The sequence below is a fragment of the Castanea sativa genome, chromosome 11 (genome assembly GCF_040712315.1).
Source record: "Castanea sativa cultivar Marrone di Chiusa Pesio chromosome 11, ASM4071231v1".
NCBI lineage: Eukaryota > Viridiplantae > Streptophyta > Magnoliopsida > Fagales > Fagaceae > Castanea > Castanea sativa.
Window position 1 is genome coordinate 23,357,567 of NC_134023.1, and position 25,815 is coordinate 23,383,381.

General features: G+C 37.9%; 1 protein-coding gene across 1 annotated transcript; it reads right to left on the reverse strand.

Annotated features, from left to right (window-relative positions):
• Nucleotides 1-4,870: 4,870 nt before the first annotated feature.
• Nucleotides 4,871-7,015, reverse strand: LOC142614980 (uncharacterized). The gene has a single exon (XM_075787629.1). It carries the CDS (start codon nucleotides 6,871-6,873, stop codon nucleotides 5,110-5,112), a length of 1,764 nt encoding a protein of 587 aa, XP_075643744.1. The 5' UTR covers nucleotides 6,874-7,015; the 3' UTR covers nucleotides 4,871-5,109.
• Nucleotides 7,016-25,815: the final 18,800 nt, after the last annotated feature.

The window sequence follows — 25,815 nt, forward strand, 5'->3', positions numbered from 1 at the left end:
TTTATCTTGTATAAAAAAAAATATTGTGATGGGTCCGAACCAACATCTTTTCATCTCTTTCTCTTACTTTGGTCAACCCCCTCTCTCCTTTCTCATTCAATTGATAATTTGACCATGGTCGATTGACACTAGTTCAATCCAACATGATCAGGTTGGGTTATTGGTTGAACAAAAACCCGATTGAACTTGATACATGAACATGCCTAAGTAAAGAGAAAATGAGGATATACCAAGAGTTATGGATTGAGAAAGTCTATAGGCACAATAAAATCTCACAATATTTTTACACCACCCTTGTTTTGATTTTTGAATTGTGCATTGTTGTGAGTTCAAGTATAATTTTTTTTAATAAAAAAAAATTATAATTTCATTTTATTCTTACCTATGGTGGGTTGATACCTCAACTTATGAAAATATTGTGAAATTTTGTTTTACCCATTGAAGAACTCAACCTCTTTTTATCATTTGATTTTACTTTGACGAATTGTGGGATGCCACCTCAGCTTGTGAAAATAGTAAGATTTTGTTGTGCCTGTCTTTGTGGATTTGAAAAAAAATTGATGAAGAGTTGGCATTTAAGATGAAAGGTTTTCAATCTCAAAAGGTGCTTGTTACCAATAGACCTGTGAATATGGTGGTGCTCTAATTAGCAGCCCCTGAATCTACTGCACCTGTAGTCTTGATGCAGGAGGCTGATTAACTTTCACTACTCGATGCAATTGGTGAGATGATACTATTTCTCCACAGTCAAATTCCATCCTAACCTTTTCACTTGTGGATGGTCCAAAGATGCATATTTAAAAATAATAAAAAAAATTAAATATAAAATAAAATACAGAGCAAAGAGAGATGTTTCAATAAAATAACGAAGTTGAAGCATTGGCTGTAGCAAGAGCCATCTCCTTTGCTCATTGTTGATGTTCATTTTGGGAAAAGCTCAACAGCAGAAAGAACCGAACAATATGGGCAGGAAAAGAGTTAGTGGATTGAGAGAAAAAACTCATCAGGTCCGAATGGCAAGAATGATGGGTCTTAGGCCCATAAAGTAAACAAATGAGCCTTGGGAAAAGCAAACAGGTCTACGGGGGCCCAAATGAAGAAACAGTAAACCTATGGGCATTATGTAATGTAGAAAAGTGAGAATGAGTCACAGCAAGCCCGAAGTAATGAAGTAAGAAAATAAGGGGTTGATGGAAAGCCCATGGACTCCAAGGATGAAGGATATGGTAATTGGGTCAAGGAAACCCAATAGAGTTAGTAAAGGCCCATGGAAATGTAGAGTTAGAAATGAGCCAAGGATGCCCAAGGAAAGAAAATGGGCCTAGGATGCCCAACGAGGAAGAAATGGACCAAAGGAATCCACAAGCAATGTAATGGTTGAGAAAGCCCAAACTAACATGACTATAAACCCAATGACAATATTGAGACATTGTAACTAATTGAGGGAAAAGCATACAGTAGGCCTGAAAGAGGCCCAGCAAGCGGGGAACAAATAGCACCACAACAGGAATAATAGAATGGCATGGCAAGAACACTGGCAAGCCAGCAGAAGGAACAAGTAGTGGACTAAAAAAGAGAAAAGCCCACAATCAAGCAAGGCCCAGCCCTTGGAGGAAGCAACCCATAAAGAATGGGGGATCAAAAAATAGTTCATGCTATAAGAGGTTAAGAATGAGCAGTAGGATGCACAGGCAAGCCTCCAGTTCACGACAAACGCATGAGCAGTAGACAAGTTTTGGACATACATGTAAGTGGAGCAAGCAAAAGGCCCAGACACCACCAATCTATATCCAACCAATACAAGAGTGGTGGGTCATGGGTCAGAGGTAAAATAGGGTATGGTCTGGCGAGGTGGAGAAGGGAAGGTCTATTCTGGGGTTCCCACTCAAACTCTTTTGGGAGAAATGTCTTACTGGGATGACATACTACCCAAAAGAAAGAGGATGAGTTGGAACCACTAGGTGTATACCATGAGAGATAGTGTGAGAGAGAATGCCCACCTTGTTGCGGATAGGCATGCCACGGTGAACAAGCAAACAAAGTAGAATTTTTTGTCTGGTAATGGGGTGTGGCATGCTTAGCACAGGCAAGTGGTGGTGGTCGGGCAGTTGACAAGACAGTAAGTGGTCTGAACGTACACCCACACCCAGACAAAAGTAGTTAAAGGGTACAATAGTAAAAACTAGTCACGACGGGCAGTATATAAAGGGCTTTCGCTGTGTACAATATCATCACCACAACTATAGCAACCACTAGGAGAGAATTACAATACCACCATCACCATAAGACTACACGAGTAAGCACGAAGAAAGAAAGAAAAGGAGTGGGAGAGAATCAAAGTAACAAGACGGAAAAGAAGGAGAAAGAGAATCAGGAAAAGAAATAGGGAGTGTAGAATGGTAGACATGCACCAATAGGCTAATTCCTTATCTTCCTCTAAAAGCCTACCCTCTGTTGAAGATAAATGATTTGTTTGAGTATAAGCCATTCAAGCTCGTTCCCTTAAAGTGGGTAATTTCTAATAGTAGGTAATTTCTAATAGTAGGATCCTCCTGTGAGGTTACCCACATTGAGGAAGTGGTTCCCTTCTTAGTCTTAGTCCTGTAACACAACTAAACACGGCAGACTAACCTTTTCTCCTTTTGATTTTATTGTTCATCATAATTATTTCCTTTCTTGTCTTTGTAATTTTACTCATAACGTGTTTCTTATTGCTATATCGTTTCTTTTGTTAAGGATTCCTTACTTATTTCATCTAACGGGGAGCATATTGCCTTTATTATTGTCATACTGTACTTGTCTGCCATAATTCTTTTGTAACAGTTTTGTCTGCCATGGGTATGTAACCCATGTTTTAGCAAAAAGGGGCATAGTTTATGCACAAGCCGGCCAAGGTAGGTTGCAATTGGACTGGTCCTAACTCTCCTATCCAGAATACTTGGGCCTCGGTACGGCAGGAGGTAGTCCAGCCCAAAATCACAAAAGGCCCACCACACTCATGAATTTGGCTTCTCATCCTTCATCCTTGAAGGACCTTGAAGTTGTAATTAAGGCACTCATAAACGAAGAAGAATCCTTCACCTCTTATGGTCATATCCTAGCTTCTGCCAAGTCCACCATAAATGCCTATAGTTGTATTTCTTTCTCTCACATGCATAGACTAGGCAATTCTTTAGCTCATAACCTAACTAAACATGCAAGACAAATTAGAGGTTTTTTATTAGCTCATAACCTAACTAAACTAATTTGTTAGAATTATGAGAGCTATGATGAGAACGGGCTCAGTTTGACCATATGATTAGAGAGGTGTAAAAAAAAAAAAAAAAAAAAAAAGGAACACAACATAGGTTAAAATTTTAAAGGGTTTTTTTTTTGATAATCAAACGTAACCAAATTTCATTAGTTGGGACTTAAAAATTTGCTTGCAAAATTTTAAAGGGTTAAAGAAACTTAATTGGAGACCATTTTACCAATTTTTCTCTCTATAGGTATGGTTAGCATATAGCATAAAGCATAAAGAGAAAGGCCTTTTTTCATCAAACTTAACACATTACTCTAGAATATATGATTCATTCAGCAAAGTATGAAGCCAGTTAAGAAAGCTTCTTGTGCAGAAATAAAATTAACAAAGGTGCAGGCTGCTTATACCGGAAAAAAGAGTTTAGCTAGCCCACTTGAAAGTACAACTAGAAACCTGAAGATAAAACAAATTGAAAATGTAAGAATACATAAAAGGGAAAATATATTTCATGAGGCATAATGAACTACTATATAGTAAATCTTGTTGTTAATGGAAAGAAGTGAATTCAGGGATCATTACATTTTTAAGAAACTGCAATCATAACATACCATAAGAAGGCTTCATTTAGATAGATGCCATTACCGTTCATTGACATGGTTATGGAGATTGTATTCCACTTCTTCCTCACTGACTTTGCAGTTTCCATTAGCTCCACAAGTTTCCACTCGTTATTAAACAAGAACTTTCTCTCAACATATCTATAAATATTTTTACCATATCCAAATTTTAAAACATCCACCAGGATCAAATTTCCAAACAAATAAAGACCTCCATTAATTAATTGTTGAAAAAGTAAAGGCAAGAAAGCACTGGAAATATTAATCGGAGTATACCCATGAGTGAACAAAATCACTTGGTAAATTTATTAAATCACTGTACATTTTCATTCAGGCATTGAATGTTTATGATAGATTTAAGATATCATAAATTCTATAATAAAACTAAATTTTATCTAAACAGTAAATTCAAAAATTCTTATAGATTTCAACAAATAATGCCACATTTGTTGTTCCACCAAATTTAACCATTTCTAGGAGATTAAAAGCCCGTTTAGTAGAGGAGTTTGAGTTGAATTATTTGTAGTTTTTTGATATACGAGTGAGTGAAAAAGTGTCTGAAAATGTATATAAAGTTATTTAAAATTTGGTAGGATGAGTTTGAACCGCTCTATCAAACAGGCCTTAAAAAATGTCCGCCACATTTTCCCTTAAAAATTTCCACATTGTTAAGTGTCAGAAATTCTTTCAGCAAACTCTATCCTAATGCCTCCACAAAATGTTTGGAAACTTGTTCGGTTACCATATGCAATGTAGTTGCAGCAAAGTCCAAACCTCTGAAGTTTCCACCAGATGATTATTGAAACTTGAAACCACTAGCATAATAAGAAGATGTCTTTCCCCAATCTGGTTCAAAAAATTTCCCTCTTATACATAACAAGTTCTCTTGTTCCTGGAGATTTTTCAAGAAGATGTCTCTTGCATTAAAGAAACCAACAACTTGAACCAATCAAGTTAATTAATTAAATAAATAGATAGTTTGAAACTTCCAGCAACATAAATATAGATTTCAGAAACCAGGTCAAGTAGTGGACCCAAATTCCATCATTTCTCATACGAAAGTCAAAAGGTATCTGACACATTTGAACATTCTTCAACATATTTGTTAGTAATTTTGAAAACATGATAATGCTTAACAAGTACTAATTTGTATAATATAACGAACATAGAATCTACAAAAAGAGAAATGTAAGGAGTATCAAACCAACAGAGTAGTAGCTCCAAAAACTCCTGCACTAACTAAATCGCTTCTCATCCATCATTTTTATTACTGTTAGGCCAATCAAGGAACTTGTACCCTTGTAGTGAGGGTGGCAGATAACTTTGAGTTGCAGATGGATTATCAGGGGTGTATATATAGTCCTTAGCATAACCAAGTTCCTTCATTAACTTCGTTGGTGCATTCCTCAGATGAAGAGGCACTCCCTCGTTCTGTCCAACTGATTCCCTCACTACTTTCTGTGCAGCCTCTATAGCTCGATAAACAGAGACAGACTTGGGAGCCAAAGCCAAATAAGCCACACATTGTGCAAGAATCACATTGCACTCAGGCATTCCCAAAAAATGGCAGGCTTGGTAGCATGCGACAGCCTGGTTAAGTGCAGATGGGTCCGCCAATCCAACATCCTCACTTGCAAACCTTATCAATCTCCGTGCAATATAGAGAGGTTGTTCGCCTCCTTCTAACATTCTTGCCAACCAATAAATTGCAGCATCTGCATCACTTCCTCTCATAGATTTGTGAAGTGCACTGATCAGATTATAGTGCTCATCACCATCTTTGTCATAAGCAAGATGCTTACTCTGAAGTGCCTCCTTAGCATAATCCAGTGTGACAATGGCTTTCAAAGAACAGACCCCATTTTCCTCATTTTCCAACAAATTCCCACCTTGGGTTTCTCCTTCTACACCTTTAGATTGGTCCCCATGAACTCGGGCAGCCGCTGAAATAGCAGCAATCTCCAAAGCATTCAATGCCACACGAGCATCACCATCACAATTCGCAGATATAAACTCAACAGCTTCCTCATTCACATCAACACGCATCCCTGCACTCCGTGCCAATCCCTTGTCCAAATCGCCCGTGGCCCGCTTAAGCAGGACCACAACATGATGGGGTTTCAAGGGATTAAGAGTTAAAACCCGACACCGAGACAACAAAGGTGTAATCAAATGGAAAGACGGGTTTTCCGTAGTGGCACCCATGAAGACAATACTCCCATCTTCAATAACCGGCAAGAAAGAGTCCTGTTGAGACTTATTAAACCTATGGACCTCATCCACAAACAACACAGTCCTCTTACTATTCGAAATTCTTAGTTTTCTAGCATCCTCAACCGCGTCCCTAACATCCTTAACCCCAGAAGTAACAGCAGATAGTGAAACAAATCTATAAGAACAAGAAGAAGAGGAAGAACAGGAATTAACAATGGCTTTGGCAATGGAGGTCTTACCAGTACCAGGAGGACCCCAGAGGACAATAGAAGGGAGACGATTGCATTGGATTGCGGAGCGAAGGAGAGAGTTAGTGCCAAGAAGGTGGTCTTGCCCGACAACGTTGTCTATGGTACGAGGTCGCATGCGCTCTGCTAAGGGCTCGTGGGCCTTGTCGTTTTGCTGTTGTTGTGGAAGTGGGTTTTTTGAGAGTAATAGTTTGGGACGCTTGGAGATTGGGTTTGTTGATTTTTGTGGTTGTTCTTGTTGAGGTACGGCGTTGGGAGGTGGTGGGGAACTGTTGTTGGTGGTGGAGGGTTTGGAATGGAAGTGGAAGAAACGGTCGAGTTTGGGTTGGAATGGAGATGGGTTGTTGTTGTTGTTGATGATAGGAGGAGGGGGAGGAGGAGTAGAAGTGGTGGTGGTGGTTGTGGCGGCGGTGGTGGATTTATGGTTGAGAATCCATTCGGTGGCTTTGAGAGTGGATTTGCCACCGGTGGCTGCTAAGGCTTGGGCTGCCAATTCGTCTGGAAAGCCCATACTCAGTAGCTGTTCCATCTCCATTTCATTCTCTTCCATCATCTTTTGGAAATTGGGGGAGTTCGGAGTCTTGCAGAGAAATTTTGGTTGGTCAATGACAAGTCTGGAGTGTTGATGAGAATTCTAATTTCTTGGCTTCTTTTGTTAAAAGTAAAGTTTTATGTACCTTTTAGCCCACTTTTTGGCTCCAAAAGGGAAAACTGAAAAGACACAAGGCGGAATGGACAGCATTCTTTCTTTGTTTGCCACGTTTGTACGCGCGGGTGTGTGTGTGTGTATATATATATATATATATATATATATATTTTTTTTTTTTTTAATCCAAAAATCATGAAAACTTTTCTTTTTTGGTTGATGGAAAGATAAAAACTTCGTTCAAAATTTAAAGATAAAATTATATCATGGATAAGAGTTTGTTCTAAGAAACAATGACACTCTTCAATTCAAGCAAAATAATTAACTACACTTAGAGTATGTTTTGCTAACAGATGTGCAAGCCTATTACTTCATCGACGCACATGAGAGAAAGTGACATTACAAAACTCATGACAATAGTGCCAAGGCCGGCTCAACATCTTTGGAAGCTTTTTAGGTGAAAATTTTAAGAGGGCGTTTGGATCCGCCGTTTTGTACGTCTACGTTTTTTTTTTTTTTTTTTTTTTTTAACCCAGCAACTTATTTTGACTTTTCAGCCATGAACAGTGCACAAATGCACTGTTTATGGGTCCCACAAATTTCACTTTTTAACAACTTTTTCATTAAAAATGGGTCCTACAAAACTATTCATATATTTAAAAATTATTTTGCTACAGTGTTTTCAGTTTTCAATTTTCAGTTTCAGCAAAATAAGAGAGGGTTTGGATCCACGTTCACGTCTGCGTTTCTCTTCATTGTGCGTTTTCAGCTTTTTTTTTTTTTTTTTTTTTTTTTTTCAGCCGCTGTTGTTGACCAATTCTCCTCATGAACAGTGCATCCGTGCACTGTTCATGGACCCACAAATTTCACTTTTCAGCAACTTTTTCATTAAAAATGGGTCCCACAGCACTATTTACACATTTAAAAATTATTTTGCTACAGTGTTTTCAGTTTTCAGTTTTCAGTTTTCAGCAATAAGTTCTATCCAAACGGACCCTAAGTTCTATCCAAACGGACCCTAAGTGATGCATTTTTTATATATATTTAAATATTAATTAATTAGTTCAATAAATTAGTATTACTATAATACAAATGAGTTGATATTATATACATCAAATTATTAATTGATGTGATAATTTATAATAATTGATAAAATAAAAGTAAAAGATAGAGTCAGTGTGTACGTATACAACTATACATTGAGTGTGGGTGGGTTAGTGTGTGGGGGCTAGCTGCGATCTATGACCTATGTTCAAAATCTGTTGCTGTGTGCATATAGTGTGCGTGGGTTAGTGTGTGGGGGCAGTTGTGAGCTATGGGCCTCTGGCCTTTCACCTTTGTGCAGACTGTGCTGTGTTGTGTGCACTGTGCAGTGCCAATTAGCTAGTGTGTTGTCTTGTCAACCAAATAATAACAAAAAATTTTGAAATATTGAAATTCAATAAAAAGCCATCCCTCTTCAATTTTTAAATAATATTACATATTTTTTTACACATTTTTTCACCTACATATATTTCAAAAAATTACAAACAACATTACTCAAACTCCTCTACCAAACAGGCCTAAATCTACCTGAAAATTTTGGAAAGACAGAGGGAGAACGGGGTTACCTCTGCTATGCCCATACCACCACTCTTCAATCTTGAATCTACTGTGAAAGAAGTAAATTTGTTGCAAAGAATGACTAGTTAAAAGAAAGATTATAGAAAAATATCAAGGATTCAAGAATCAAGATGAAGAAAAGAAATATAAGAATATAGATGGAGAGGTAGAGAGATAGAGACACGAGAGATTTTTTCTTTTGTTTTAGAATTTTTTTATTGAGAGTCAAACTTACTGTTAAACACACACACACACACGTACTTAATTACACTCTTTCACAAAGTTCAAACACATTATTTATAATCTCTGTTTTAGAAATTCATAATCTCTATTTTAGCATATTTCAAGACATTTATGTTATATTATTTTTTTTAGAGAGTTTCAATCTACGGCGTCCGCTCCTGATGATAGCTCTTTATTATTAGAGCAAGACACCAATCGGTTTTTGGTATAGGTGGAGATTGAACCCGAGATCTCTTATTTAACCATTAGAAACTTTACCAGTTGAGCTAACTAGAATCCACAACGTTGTATTATTATTTATTAATGAATTTTTCAAGTATTAATTTTGATTTTAGCATATTTCAAGAATGAGTTAATGAATTTATCTCCTAAAATTTAATTTTGTTAGCCGAATTTTGACTATTTTTGTTTTTTCCGTTTTTAATCTTTTGTATTTTAGGATATAATGTGACCTTTTTAATGCATTCTATTGACCAATAAATGGATTTAATTTTTTTTTTGTAATAAAAATATATAGATTAATATTTTATATATATATATATATATTTTTTTTTTTTACAAATGGGGGCCTTATTCTATTTAGGGGCCGTAAGCGATTGCATCAATTGTATCTATAGTTCAACTGGCCCTGAATGGTGCTAGAATCACCTTCCAAAAAAAATTCTCTAATACCCACCTCTTTCGCAAAAGTGAATAAGTGATACCAGCCTCAATAGCTTTAGCTTCGGCTTCAATAGCACCCAGTGGTTCAAGAATTTTCCTGCTTAAACCAACCATGCATAAACCTTCCTTGAAATGTCATTAACTTTTTTGTGAAGAAGAAATTGACCATTTTTTAATCCTGGAAATAAATTCCCAAATACCTTGTTTCCTAGAATGTAAAAGGAGCATCAAAAGGAAGAGTCATATTATTGGGTTTGTTACTGTCCTTCCGAATTAGCGTTAATGTATTATGAGATGTGTTTGTCAAAAAAAGAAAAAAGAAGTATTATGAGATGTGTAACCTATAAAAGTTTGGTTTAAAATTGCCACGTTCTTTAACTAAAATGTGATTTAATTTAATCTCTTTAAATTTAGTGGCTTTTTCTGGGTTGTATCTACTGATATGATGATAAAATGCTTTGGAAACTAATATCAAATTAATATTTCATCAGGGATCATACTCCTCTAAATAAGGGAGATATCCATGAATTAGTATCAACAAAATTGTAACAAGAAATAAATAACTTTCTGGCTCAGTGTTTTAACTATAATAGAATTCAATAGCAACATAAAAAAATAAGAATGAGAATTCATAAATTCTAACAGAAAAGTGCTTGCATTATTATTATAAGTAGGCTTGTGTAACAACTTTTTCAATTTGCTCAAACCGCTCGCTCCGCTCTGCTTCGCACTTCCCTACGTGGATATAATACTTATTCCCAAGTAGGTTAAGTGGATTCAACTATTAAAGTGGTAGGTTGGGTTGGGTTGGGTTGGGTTGGGTGGTGGGTTGAGTTTTTTTAAACCTCCAAGACCCTGGCTAATTAAATATTGCCATGTGTTATTTTGCATTAAGACATTTTGGCTAATCAAATAATACCATGTGTCCCTTGGAGAACAAGACCTAAAGAAATTTCGTTTAAATTATGACATATGTCATCAATGATAGCGAATCATGTGTCATCACATCTCCCCTAAGAATCTATAAATTTAGATGCTTCTTAGTCTCAAAACTCCACGGGAATCAAGCTCCAAAACTTCCAAGAACTTCAACTTTCGAATGTGAAGAATATTTGAAGCAAAATCATTCAAATTATCCTCTTAGATATCAAAGTTCATTAGAATCAAGCGAAAAAGCTTCCAGAAATGCCAAGACACTATAGATTAGTGAAACTCTACAGATTCAAACCTCTATAGCCTCGAAGAACTTCCACTACAAATCCTCAAAGATATAGAACATTTGAAGAACATTCATCCATATTATTTTTCCAAGTCTCAAAATTTTACTAGAATCAAGTTTCAAAACCTTTAGAAATTTCAAAGACTTTGATCCATTGAAGCTTCATTAAATTCAAGCTCTATAGTATCGAAGAAATTCCACCACAAATCTTCGAAGATCACACGAAGAGAATGTGAAAAACGCGAAATCTCAGACAATAGCACAATTAGAGATTCATCGCAATTCCCTTCCAAAGACCTTTCAATCTACTTTCTAATCCAATTGGAGGACATCTTGTGTTCGATTCAAGGCTACATCGAAAATACTTGAGTTAAAGACTTTTCCCATGAGAACAAATTAGAGGATTATTTTATTGTATTAGAATCTAAATATAGAGAATTGTACCTATAAATTTATCAATACAAAAATACATTTGTGAAACTATTTTAATTATTTGATTTCCAAACTTGAGATTTTGTGTTTATATATGTGTGTGTGTGTGTGTGTGTGTGGTGGGCGAAAAGTGGATCAGATAATTATGATTGGTTTTAATCCAGTTACTATTTGCTCACACAATTCTAGAGATAGGATGCAAGGTCAATCTTTAAGTACCAGTTATAAAACAAGAGATGAAAGTCAGATAAAAAATATATGTGAGGTGATTAATATTTAACCGGAAGTAGCTTAAAAAGTGGCTAAGTATTTGTCCTTGGGTTCAGTCCGAGGAAGATGGTATAATTGGATGATTTTTCTCTCTTTTTGTTTCTCTCCCAATCTGGACCTCTCCTCTGATCTAGATGCTTATAGGCATTTTATAATTTAGCAAAGATGCATCTGGATCTTATGTTTGGAGGGTCATGATCAGACTTTCTTGATACTTATCCCATTAAGATCTTTGCTAGAAAATTTTTACACTAGGGTATTAGCTGTGGGAACACTATTTAAGGTCATTTTCCCATTAATGCGACCAGCTAAGTGGTTGTAGTGCATTTAATGTGAAGGGGATGACCACTCTATCCTTCATTTTTCTTTTCTTCCTTATTTAATACCAAGTTACCTTTGTCCCCCTTTGGATTGCGCCATGCTCCCTTTGACTCTGTCCATCGTCTTTCCGAGGTTAGGCAGATGTCATTGGTGCCTTCGCCAATCATAGTTGTTCAACCTAAGTCTGAGTTAAGTGTACACTTTCTGAGGACAACCCACCCAAGTTTCCTGAGGTTCACCTCTACATGAACTTTGTCAGTCATTTGGATCCTCATCCCCCCACAATAAATAAATAAATAAATATATATATATATATATATATATATATATATATATATATTCCTATTAGTCTTTTATCTCATATCAAATTTCAATTTTTTTCTCCTTTTAATTAACACCATGACTTACACATGCATGCTACTATGGAAAATTTGATACTTTTCCAACGTATTCATTAGCATACATAATGAATGGATATACTTAATTGGTTTTTATTTTTATTTTTATTTTTTTAAGTAAGACAATACTCATATCATAAGTTGCGTGAAGCCGTGAACTTTGATCCATAAGACATCATCAAATGAAACCTTTCTAATAAAAAAATGCTGGAAAGTGAAGGAATTGAGCTGAGAAATCAAAACCTTTATTTTTCTTTTTTGAGAAAAAGAAATTAAACCTTACTCTGCAAAAATTAAAACAAATACTAACACAATAAGTGACTTTCTTTTTCTTTTATCCTTGAAAAACTAGAACAGCAAAAGAAGGAAGAGAAAAAACTATTTCATTTTCAACTATTATCCTACGTTTTATTGGCATCCTTACAATGGCTCCACTTTTTTGGAATAAGACAGAAAGCTGGATCTTTGGCCCCGCGAGTTCTAAAACCTTAGATTTCAATCGGAGGTAAATACTAGTGAGTTTGAAAACGCACATTCTAAAGGAATTTTATTGATATAAAGAAAGCATTCTTGTGTGTTCTAGTTAGCTCAACTGATAAAGTGTTTGATAGTTGAATAAAAGATTTGGAGTTTAATTCCCTTATATATCAAAAACCGATTGTCATCTTGATCTAATAATAAAGATTAAAATCACAAAGTGAACGCCATAAGTTGAAATTTTATCCAAAAAAGAAAAAAAAAAGTATTCTTTTACTTGTGACTTACCATAAATACCCCACCAAATACCTAGTCCTCTCTGTTACATAAAGTTCCTTCTCTCTCTTTCAAGTCCCAACATCTCTCACATGTGAGAGGGATGGCAATGGGATAGGGTGGGCCTAAAAGATGGGGTCTTCATCTTGCCCCACATGATGGGGGCAAACTTCCTTGCCCCATCTCCACCTAGCCTTGCAAAACTTTACTATGTGTTAGGCCGCCCTTCCCCACGGTTATAATTTAAAAAAAAAAAAAATTACAAAACATGTTTCATTAATAGAAATATACTTGAAATTACAAATAAATTTATCACATCATATTAAACTAATTTTACCAAGGACTGACTAATATTATCTAAAGTGTTTAACAAGAAAATTTCACAAAAAAAATCTTAATAGCTATGCATTTAGATAGTTAGTAATACAAAGTAAATCCTTAAAAATAATTGTTTAGAACATAAAAACATGATCCAAACTCCTACTACATAACAAAATAGATATTGCCTAGTTCTTCAAAAATAATTTCTATTTTCTTCCACTATAGGGTGAGGCGGGGATAAAAAGCTTAAACTCATCCCCTCTCCGCCCCAAGGTGCGGAATAAGTCTGTGAGTCTAAGTGTGTGTTTAGCATAGATTATTTTTGTCAACTTATATTACTATTCGGCTTATTTTTGCTACTATTCATGGTGTTGGAAAATCTGGTTTTGTATCTCATACAAAACACACAGCGGAAGCAACAAACATGGATCTATTTCATTCATGATTGATAACATGTACTATGTAAATTTCAGAATTTAAAAACAAGATAACGTATTTTGGTGTAGTGAAATTCAAAACAAAAGATCGGAAGTACTTGAGAACACTTCTAATCTTCACTCCAATTGCATTTTACGTCCAAGAAGTGTGGTCTCTCAATTAGTTTCCAAGGGAAATAATCGAGTAGCTTCTAACCACACATACACACTATTTCACAATGATGTCTCTCACCTATAAAAAAAATTATGAATGTTTCTCCCTTTATAACTAACTGATTATCTAATTGGGCTGGCCTATTGGGCCTTTCCAATTGGGTTTTAGTGTGTGGCTTGGAGTGGAACCAAAAGGGACCAATAAGACACTAGCTCTAATGGGCCTTGGGTTTTTCTGTCAACTCTTGACAAGTCTAAAGTTATCATTAATTATATCTAATACCACTATATAAATATAATTGCACTCTAGGCCGTACTAATAAATTATATCCCAAGACTCTAATAATATCATTTAACCCCTCCATGAAATATCTATAGTGAACAAAGTCATCGTAGAGAGGGAAAATTCCCAACCTATCACAAGCTATCACATCATACTACCAAGTCCACAAAATACAACTAATTACAAAGCACCACGTACTGCTGTTAGGTTTTGCTATCACTATTCAGAAACCAATAGAAATTTGCCAAGTGTCATTGAAATAGAGGCATGAAACACATCAGCATGCATAAGCGATGACACAAGCAGCCCTGCACATGTAAGCAATGACACAAGCAATCCAGCACATGTAAGCAATGACATAAGTGGACCAATCAAGCTGTGACATGTGTCACCAATCAAACTCCGCCACGTGTCGCTCACCCACCCCCAAACTCCTATAAATAGAAGCCTTCCTAAGACATTTGGGGAGACACAAAAAAGATATCTTGAGTTCAGAAATCCAGAAACTCTGCTAGAATCAAACCCCGAAGCCTCCAAGAACTTCAAGAACTTCAACCTCGAATACAGACAACATTCGAAGCAAAATCATCCAAACTACTTTTCTAGATCTCAAAGGTCACTAGAATCAAGCTCAAAAGCCTCTAGAAACCTCAACAAACCACAAATCAGTGAAGCTCTAAGGATTCTAGCCTTTAAAGCCCTGAAGAACTTCCACCACAAACCTTCAGAAAAGAAGAACGCACGAAGAACACGAAGAGCACGAAGAACGTGAAGAACAAAGAATTTCTAACAAGCTCATAGCCAGATATTCATTGTAATTCCGTTTTAAAGATCTTCGGTCCATTCCTCAGCCAAATTGAAGGATATCTTGTGTTCGAATCAAAATTATATTACCACAATTCCAATTAACAAATCTTTCAAGGAGATCGAATCAGAGGATCACTCTTTTGTAATCACAGAGAATTGTACCACATATTTATCAATACAAATTCGCATTTGTGAAACTATTTTACTTGTTTGATTTATTTCGAACTAAGAATTTAGTCGTCTACAAATTCTAGCACGCCCGGTGGGACCTCTCTGCCTCTCATCTCTTGCTCCTTCAAAAGAAAAGAAATTCGATTTGCTACTAGCTTCGATAGCCTCTAACAAGAATGCTCAAAAATCGGTGATTGATGCTTCTGTTGTCGATGGTTATGTCGGCCCAATCACTCGCAGTCGATCCAAAGCTCTTGATCAACCGCAACCCCAATCAACCAAAGAAAGCAAGCTTCATGCTATCATCTCTCTGGACTTTCTTTCAGATAGAAAAACTACCGCTAAGGATTCATCTATCTCGAAAGATTTTGAGATCAATAAAGAGTCATCCCCAACAAAGACCTTTTCTATCAACTTTTCACCCGTGATGAGAAACTTAAGGAATAAAATGTCTTTGACTCATCCTGTCTCATCGTTTTCTCCATCATATCTAGAGGTCATGCTAATAATGATGACCAACACCTCTACTATGGAAGAAAAGATGGCTGAAATGGAAAAAAGGGTCACCCTTCTCACAAAAGCACTTAAAGATAAGGATGTCCAAATTGCAACCCTGATGAACAAATTGAAAGTCCAAGATTCGGGTGAATCAAATCTTCACCTTGAGCACCCTCTTGGCTTTACCTTGAAGGGAGAAAACACTAGGGGTGATAAGGGAAAAGGAGGTGAAGGCACTTCTCAACACGGACATTCCACCTCAATGGCCTCGATATCTGTCCAACAACTGCAGGACATGATAACGAACACCATATGAGCACAATATGGAGGTTCTTCTACAAATTCTCTCATATATTCAAAACCCTATACGAAGCGCATTGACAATATGAGAATGCCAAATGGGTATCGACCCCCCAAGTTCTTGTAATTCGATGGCAAGGGAAACCCTAAGCAACACGTTGCTCACTTTGTAGAAACCTGTGAGAATGCAGAGACTCAAGGAGGCCTCTTTGTAAAGCAGTTTGTTCGTTCACTAAAAGGGAATGCCTTTGATTGGTATACGGACTTAGAACCTGAGTCAATTAATAGTTGAGAACAGTTGGAAAGGGAGTTCCTTAATCGGTTTTACAGCACACCCCGCACAGTAAGCATGATGGAGCTTACCAATACTAAGCAGTGGAAAGACGAGCCCGTTGTTGACTATATCAATCGGTGGCGTTCTTTAAGTCTAGATTGTAAGGATAGACTGTTTGAAATATCTGCTGTAGAAATGTGCATCCAAGGCATGCACTAGGGACTTCTGTACATCCTGCAAGGGATAAAGCCCCGAACATTCAAAGAATTGGCAACTCGTGCGCACGACATGGAATTGAGTATCTCTTGCCATGGAAATATGAGACCTCCCTTACCTGAAGAAAGGAAAGAAAGGTGGGAAATAAAGAAAAATGACAGGAATACGAGAAGTAATGTCAAAGACTCCATGAATATCAACCCTGCCTTAGCCAAAATTTTAACAGGAAATGTGAAGGCTAATGAGAAGAGGCCTGAGGGAGGCCAACGACATGAGACGAGTCGCTCATCACTCAAGGAATGGAAACAAAAGGTGTATCCTTTCCTTGACGTTGATATGCCCGAAATGCTAGAACAACTCAAGTTGAAATTAATTGAATTGCCAGAATGCAAACGACCGGAAGAGGTAGGAAAAGTTGATGACCCGAACTATTGTAAGTATCATCCCATCATAAGCCATCCAATCCAAAAATGCTTTGTTCTTAAAGAACTCATCATGAAGCTAGCCAAGGAAAGGAAAATCAACTTAGATGTTAGTGATGTTTCTCAATCAAACCTTGCAACATTTGCTTGCGGGTCATCTAGTTGCATGTCTCCAACTACTAAGCAGGGGGCAAATACCACGTTCATCCGATTTGGTTCTTTGGAACCTATTCAAATTCAGCTCTCACAAAAAGCATCTGATTATAACTCAAATGATGATAAAATGTCAACAGTGGATGAGGAAGAGGGTTGGATGTTGGTTACTCGCAGGAGATGGAAGAAGAGACGAGTATTCCCTCTTCATTTGATCACCCAAGAGTCTAGAAGAGCACAAAACCAAATTCAGCCTCAGTCAAGAAGAAAGAATGATAAAAGGAAAGAAAGACTAAGAACGAAAATGTATGTTGATTCGGCACAAACCCAAAAATTTCGAAGTCTCGTCACATTGGAAGAATTCTTCCCCATAAAATTCTTTCAAAACAAGTCAGCGGAGGCTGTTCACACAGTCTCGTTGCGAAGTTGATGACAAAAAAAAAGGTGTTGACCATGGTAGTTCAAATGAGACTTTGTCATCTTTAGAACAACTCAAATCTCAAGTTGATAAAGTTGAACCCTCGCAATCCTCCACCTCACCAAAAGAAGGGATCACCCAAGCTCTTGAAGAGCCAAAGATTTACACTCCTTGTACCAATACACTTCAACAAACACAAGAATGTTGCGCGTGCTCTCCATACTTAACTTTCACTGACGAGGATCTATTGTTAGGCTCTAAGCCTCACAATCATCCATTTTATGTCTTTGGTTATGCTCATGAACAAAAGATTGATCGCATTCTCAATGATGGAGGTTCAACTATTAATATACTACCGAAAATGACAATGAGATGACTTGGTCTTGCTATGGAGGAATTATTGCACAGTCGCTTGGTCATACAAGGTTTTAACCAAGGAGGACAACACGCCATCGGCATGATACACTTGGAGTTAATCATTGGAGAATTGAAAAGCAATGTTTTGTTCCATGTCATTGATGCCAAGACAACCTACAACATGTTGTTAGGACGTCCATGGATCCATGGGAACGGAATAGTGCAGTCAACTTTGCACCAATGTTTCAAGTATCTTCAAAGTGGAATAAAGAAAGTCGATGCAGACTTGAAGCCTTTTTCTAAGACTGAAGCTCACTTTGCTGACGCGAAGTTTTATGTAGAAGATGACATCCCTAATGAAGTTCTCCCGGTTGAAATCTCGTCCACGAAAAGTAAGCAAGGTGAAAAGAAGCATGTTAAATTCATCACTAGAAAGGATATTCCTTCCCCAAAGGAAGATCCAGGATATGGGAATAACCAGTCTAGTGAATCTACTAGTAATTTAGAGAGAGCGAAAAGTTCAACGCCTTCTAATAACCCTCCATTCCTCCGTTATGTACCATTATCACACCGCAAGAATGGACAATCACCATTCGCAGAATGCCTTCAATCTACAATGGACATGCGAAGACCTCCTACAAAGCTCACGATGAAGGATGTAGCCATATTGAAAGAAAATCATGTTATGCCTTTAACTTCATCCATAAATCCTTTGCCCTCGAAGCCATTAAATGGATTCGTGAGGTCTTCACAAAGTCTGACAGAGCATGGTATTCTACCAAGTAAGCGGAAGAAAGAATGGTTTGACCCAAAGGTATATAAGCTATTTGCCAAAGCAGGCTACGATTTCTCAAAACAAGGCGGCCTAGGGAAACTAATTCTAGAAGCCACTGGAGAAAAGATGCACGGCCTTAGTAAAACACAAGGGAAAATGCAGCTTGAAGGGCATGAAATTCCTATTTCAAAGACCGGAATAGGTTATACTCCAGAACCACAGGCTCAAATATGGATCAATAAAAGAAGCAATGCTTCAAGTTCCCAATACATAACAGTAGAGGTCGACGAAAGTTCGAATCAAAGAAAAGATCACTCTTCATCACGCATGTCAGTATTCGATTGCAATAAGGCTTCATCGTCAAGAATTACAGTTTTCGACAGGTTAAATACGGCTTGTTTAACGCAAAGTCGGGACACTTTTGCATATGGATCAGTCTTTAATCGATTGGGGGCAACGAAAAGGCCCATTGATAGTTGCTCTCAAAACTCAATAAACTTTGAGGTTCAAAAGGCGGAGAAAGCTAATGATGAGATCCGCAGTAGTATTCCTTCACGCATGAAACGTAACTTTATCTTAGATATCAGCATTGAAGGAGCTCTCAAAGTCAAAAGGTGAACGATTGTACACACAAGTCAGTCACTCGTCCACAATAAGCAAATTGAAGAGGTATCATCCTCGTTTCATATTACAGTAGAAGAAGATACACTGTCAGATGTTGAAGCCACCAAGGATGAGGTCGATGAAGCTCCCTTAGCCTTGGAAGATGGAGTACAGGCTATAGTTGATGAACTTAAAGAGATCAATTTAGGAACTACTGAAGAACCCTGACCAACTTTCATCAGTGCCCTTCTCACTCCTGAAGAAGAAGAAGGATACCTCCAGCTCCTGGTAGAATATAAAGATGTGTTTACTTGGACTTACAAAGAAATTCCTAGGCTCAATCCAAGTATTGCTTTACACCATTTGGTAGTAAAGAAAGGCGTGCGCCTAGTAAAACAAGCTCAAAGACGCTTTCGGCCAGAGCTTTTCCCTCAAATAGAAACTGAGGTCAATAAGCTAATTGAGGCAGGCTTCATTCGTGAAGTACAGTATCCGGAATGGATCGCTAACATCGTCCCTGTCAAAAAGAAGAATGGACAAATCCGGGTGTACATTGACTTCCGTGATCGGAACAATGCATGTCCTAAGGATGATTTTTCGTTACCCATCACTGAGGTCATGGTTGACGCCACTACTGGTCATGAAGCCTTATCTTTCATGGATGGTTCTTCTGGTTATAACCAAATTCGAATGAATCCTAAGGATAAAGAGTTCACAGCTTTTCGTACCCTTAAAGGCATTTACTGTTACAAAGTAATGCCTTTTGGATTAAAGAACGCTAGTGCTACTTATCAACGAGCTATGCAAAAGATCTTTGATAATGTACTTCATAAATACGTGGAGTGTTATGTCGATGATCTGGTGGTTAAAACAAAAAGGAGGGAAGACCATTTGGTAGATTTGCGATCCATGTTCAACCGCTTAAGAAAGTATCAACTTAAAATGAACCCTCGCAAATGTGCTTTTGGCGTAACATCTGGGAAATTTCTTGATTTCATTGTGAGGCATCGCGGTATTGAAATTTACCAGTCCAAAATTGAAGCTATCCAGAAAATGCCAGAGCCCAAGAACCTGCGAGAACTTATAAACTTGCAAGGAAAACTAGCTTACATACGACGATTTATTTCAAACTTGGCAGGTTGATGTCAACCTTTCAATAGATTGATGAAGAAGGATGCACACTTTGAATGGGATAAGGCTTGTAGCAATGCTTTTGCGCGCATCAAAAGATACTTGCTTAATCCTCCAGTTTTAGGTGCTCTTATCTCTGGAAAGCCTTTGGTGATGTACATCGCGGCACAAGAAAGGTCTCTAGGTGCTCTTATGGCACAAGAAAATAAAGAAGGGAAAGAAAGAGGCTTTTATTATCTAAGTCGAACTCTCAATGGAGCTGAATTAAATTATTCTCTTATTGAAAAGATGTGCCTCGTTCTTTTCTTTGCCATAGACAAACTGGAGCACTACATGCAAGCATATACGGTCCGTTTGATAGCAAAGGCAGACCCGATTAAATATGTCCTCTTCAGGCCAGTGGTTTTGGGTCGCATAGCTCGATGGGCAGTCTTGCTGTAACAATATGACCTTGCATATGTTCCGCAAAAAGATATCAAAGGACAAGTATTGGCAGATTTCTTAGGTGATCACCCAGTTCCATCTAATTGGGAGTTCTCTGATGATTTCCCGGACGAAGACGTGTTTTACATTGAAGTAATGCCACCATGAATGATGTTTTTCGATGGGGCTGCATGTCAAGAAGGAGTGGGGGCAGGTGTAGTGTTTGTTTCTCCACAACGACAAATACTTCTATACTCATTCTCATTAAGTGAACTTTGCTCTAATAATGTAGCCGAATATCAAGAATTGATCATTGGTCTACAAATGGCCATTGAGATCGGCATATCGCAACTCGAGATCTTTGGGGATTCCAAATTAATTATCAACCAAATCTTGGAGCAGTATGATGTTAAGAAAGAAGACCTTATCCCTTATTGCAAATATGTGAAGAAGTTGCTCGCAAATTTTGAGGCAATTACATTGGAGCATATACCAAGGAAGGAGAATAGACAGGCTGATGCTTTAGCTAATTTGGCTATTGCCTTAGCATTATCCTAAGAAGAGACAGCCAAAGTTGCTATTTCCCAAAGGTGGGTGGTGCCTTTGGTGGTTGAAGAAGAAGAAGAAGAAGAAGAGCAAGCCAACATCATTTTTGTATGCCTTGTCGAAAAGGAAGATTGGCGACAAACGATCATCGAGTACCTTCAACATGGAAGACTCCCGGATGATGTATGCCAAAAGACCGAAGTTCGGCGAAGGGCTACTCGATTCATTTACTATTAAGAAACTCTCTTACACCGTTCATTTGATGGTTTGTTTCTCCGTTGCTTAGGAGAGGAAGAAGCTAAACAAGCCTTAGAGGAGGCTCATTCTAGAATATGCGGTGCACACCAATCAGGTCCTAAGTTACACTACAGGATCAAGCGAATGGGTTACTATTGGCCTACGATGGTGCAAGATTCCATGGAGTATGCTAAGAAGTGCAAAGCTTGTCAATATCATGCCAACTTTATCCATTAGCCACCAGAACCTCTACACCCAACTATAGCTTCTTGGCCTTTTGATGCATGGGGGCTTGACGCAATAGGACCATTAGCAAAATCATCCAGTGGCCATTTGTACATCTTGGCTGCAACTGATTACTTCTTAAAATGGGCAGAAGCTGTGCCTCTTAGGGAAGTGAAGAAAGAAATAGTGGTCAATTTTATCCGAACTCACTTGATCTATCGGTATGGTGTCCCTCGGTATATCATAACTGATAATGGCAAACTGTTTCAGAATAGGCTGATGACAGAGCTATGCGAGAAATTTGCATTTAAATAGTACAATTCTTCTATGTACAATGCCCCAACGAATGGATTAGCCGAAGCCTTTAACAAAACTCTTGGCAGTTTGTTAAAGAAAGTAGTATCCAAAACTAAGTGAGACTGACATGAAAAAATTGGAGAAGCATTATGGGCATATCGAACAACATTTCGAACGCCTACTCAAGCGACCCCATATTCTCTCGTTTATGGAGTGGAAGCTATCCTTCCCCTAGAACGCCAGATCCCATCACTACAGATCGCCGTTCAAGAAGGGTTAACTAAAGAGGAAAATGCCAAGCTTAGGTTACAAGAGTTAGAGGCACTGGATGAGAAAAGGCTCGAGGCCCAACAACGCCTTGAGTGCTATCAAGCTCGTCTGTCAAGCGCATTCAATAAAAGAGTTAAACCACTATCATTCCAAGTTGGTGACTTAGTCCTCGCCGTTCGAAGACCTATCATCACGACTCATCGTATAGGCAATAAGTTCACCTTAAAATGGGATGGACCTTATGTTGTGCAAGAAGTCTACACTAATGGAGCTTACAAGTTGATTGATCAAGAGGGTGTAAGGATCAGCCCAATCAATGGGAAGTTCCTCAAACGCTTCTATGCTTGAAAATCAAGAACTGCTCCTTAGTAAGAGTTTAAACTGCCCACTGCAGCACTACAGGGATACATGATGTCTTCCCATTACCTTTGAAAGTGTACAAATAAAGAGAAATTAATCCCACTCTATGTCACCATTTGCGAGTGTGGCGTAGTGGTTGGATGCCCATGTCGCCCTTGAGGCCGAGGTCTCGGGTTCGATTAGAGGTGATACCCACTATTGCGCAATTGGTACCCATGAAATGCTGTGGGGTGTAGGGCGAGGATTACACACGTGAGCCCTCCCTTTTTGAAAAAAAAAACAAAGAAAACAAAACAAAACAAAAAAAAAATCATCAAAACCATAAAATAAAAAAAATCATAAAAAAAAAAATTGGTTGAACTACGTAATGACTTGATCCCTCTCCGGGGTACGTAGGCAGCTTAGTACTTTTCACTAAGTTCAGTCACATGAAAAAAGAAGGATTGCCAGTCTAGCTTGAGGAGTTTTTCAAAGATAGTTGTAGTAGAAAATGAAGACTTTTGTATGGCATTCCCCATCTTCTATGGACATTCTCCAACGTGTATGAAGTATGCTTTGCATCACTTATCTCCTGGGGGCATCTTCTTGTACCTTGCAAGTCTAAGCTACATCATCTTTCTTCTAGGTTGTGCCACTTCATAGCTTTGAAATTTGAACCACATCATCTCCCTTCTGAGTGGTGCTGTTTCACATCATGCCTCTGAAATCTAGACCACATCACCTTCCTCCAACATCTGAAGTTGGTGTTGCATCATCTCTCCTTTAAGGGCATGTTTGTGCAATGTCAAAATCATGGCGGCATTCTTCTCACATCTTCAAGGTTTTGTTGGCATCTCTTTCCATCCTCAAAGTCTTGATGGGAGCTTCTTGAATTTTCAAGCTTTATTATAAAGGCCAATATTAGTGCAACTTCAATGTGAATGCAAGTGCCAATGTGGAATATTGACGTGGCTTCATGGCAAAAATGAATGTCGGCACAGCTTCAGAGCAAATGAAGTGTTGACATAGTTTCATGGCAAAGATGGATGTCGGAATGGCTTTGATGCAAACGAAGTGTTGACGTAGCTTCATGGCAAAGATGAATGTCGGCACGGCTTCTGCGCAAATGAAGTGTTGACTTAGTTTCATGGCAAAGATGGATGTTGGCATGGCTTCTGTGCAAATGAAGTGTTGACGTAGCTTCATGGTAAAGATGAATATTGGCATGCCTTCAATGCAAATAAAGCGTTGAGGCAACTTTATGGTAAAGACTCTTGATGTGGCTACGTTGTAAAGATCCTTGATATGGTTGCGTTGCAAAGACAAGTGTTAGTGCAGCTTAATTGCCAAGACAAAGGTCAGTACAACTTCAAGGTCAAGTACTAGTAATAGCATCATTGTATCATGAATACTGGTGATAACCATTGTTGCCTAGATAACTGCCGCTATGAGAACATCAAGGAGGGATATCGCTAAGAGATTGTTGTTACAGGGCAATAATTTGATAATATGAAGACAAACATCACTATAAGAACGTTGATGTAAAGCTTAATGCTAAAGCCCGAAGGACAAGGAAAGCATGCTGCATAACAAAAACAAGCAACCACAAAGAACTTGTCAGAAGAAAATCTCATGGCACGTCTAAAAAAAAAAAAAATCAATAAAGAGAGAGAGCTTTAGTTCCAATCTCTAACCTGTCAAAAAAAAATAAATAAATAAACAATAAATAAATAAATCAATCAAAAAGTGAAAAAATAACAACAACTAAATAATTTTTAAAAAAAATCTCTACACTTGTATTACGTTACCTAGGAGATTATGCTTTGTATAACTTCATGCGTGCCCCGGGTGGCTTTATATAGAAGACTTCTGAGATAACAGACAAAAAAGAAGGAGATTTGGCAAGCCATTAAAATGCTGCCACCAAACAGATATTATTTGAAGTCAGATTTTGCAACTCAAAGGCACTCAAAGTAAAAAAAAAAAAAAAATACTGCACTTAGTACCCAAAAGAAGATCACGTTGTTAGAAAGAATTTATTGCATTAGACTTAGGATAAAGTTCTAGTCCGCATATTGTTCAAGAGTAATGCTACCGCCACAAATTATTTTACAACATTTTTTGATGTGGTCAACCTCTTGTTGGTTTGTATCTAAGCCTACCATTAATATCACTTTTTCATACCAACAAAATACTCACCACATTAGCAGTTTGTAAAATTATTTGTATCTCTAGCATTATTCATGGTTCAAACTAACTATGCTACCGACATCACAGAAATCTTCTAAGGACTTCGAACAACAAGAAGATGGCAACAAGTCCAACAATGCTTTTTGGATCCTTTTCCGGATTTCTAAAAACTTCTAACAAGGTGTCACAAGAATCAACCCACAGGAGTCTTCTACTGCCTTCAATCCACCAAACTTGAAAAATTCCAAGCCCAGATGCCCAGCCACGCGTTGCCACGCATGGCCACAAATTCTTAACAACTTGTGGATTTCTCATTCAAATCTATGCAAATCTGAGAACAATTTTACAAAACCAATGACACCACTAGATCCATAGGCCTTCGATCTACAAAACCTAAGAATTTCAGGTCCAAAAGATCATCCACGTGCATCCATGCCCCGCCACAAACTTACGATGACCAACGGCTTAGTCCCTCAAAACTGTGCAAATCTGTGCACAACTTCACAAAATTGACAATACAAGGGTCTTCTATGGGCCCCGATCTACAAAACCTAAAAATTTCAGGTCCAAAACATGATCCACGCGCTTCCATGTGCCTCCAGAAGCTTTGAGAAACACTGCCTTCAGTATCACGCGCTCCCACGCGCAACCCTCACCTTCCACGCGCTCACACGCGTTGGCTCTTCTCTCACACGCGTGCACGCGTCACACGCGCCAAGTGCAGGCGTATGACGTCACTGATGACGTCATCCTCCATCAACCGGTTTGACCCGGACCGACCCAAAATTGTGACCCGGATCCGGACCGCCTGAAATTAAAAAAAAATAAAGATAGATAGAGAGAAAATGCTTTGACCAAGTTGGACCTTTGACTTTGACCAAAAAGTCAAAATTTTCAAAACGGGCCTATCCCACTCAATTTTTCACGTACATTTCGATTTTGGGATCCGTTTCTTCAACCGAGACTTGAAAATTGCATAACGGTCCAATTTTTAGAAAGTTGACTTTTGCACAAATCTTGACCAAAAGTCAAAATTTTCAAGAATGACCTGTCTTGCTCGATTTTTCGCATACGTTCCAATTTTGGGGTCTATTTATACATT

What these genes read in the sequence shown, in the direction of transcription:
- LOC142614980 (XM_075787629.1), bottom strand. Translation starts at nt 6,873, where the DNA reads ATGATGGAAGAGAATGAAATGGAGATGGAACAGCTACTGAGTATGGGC.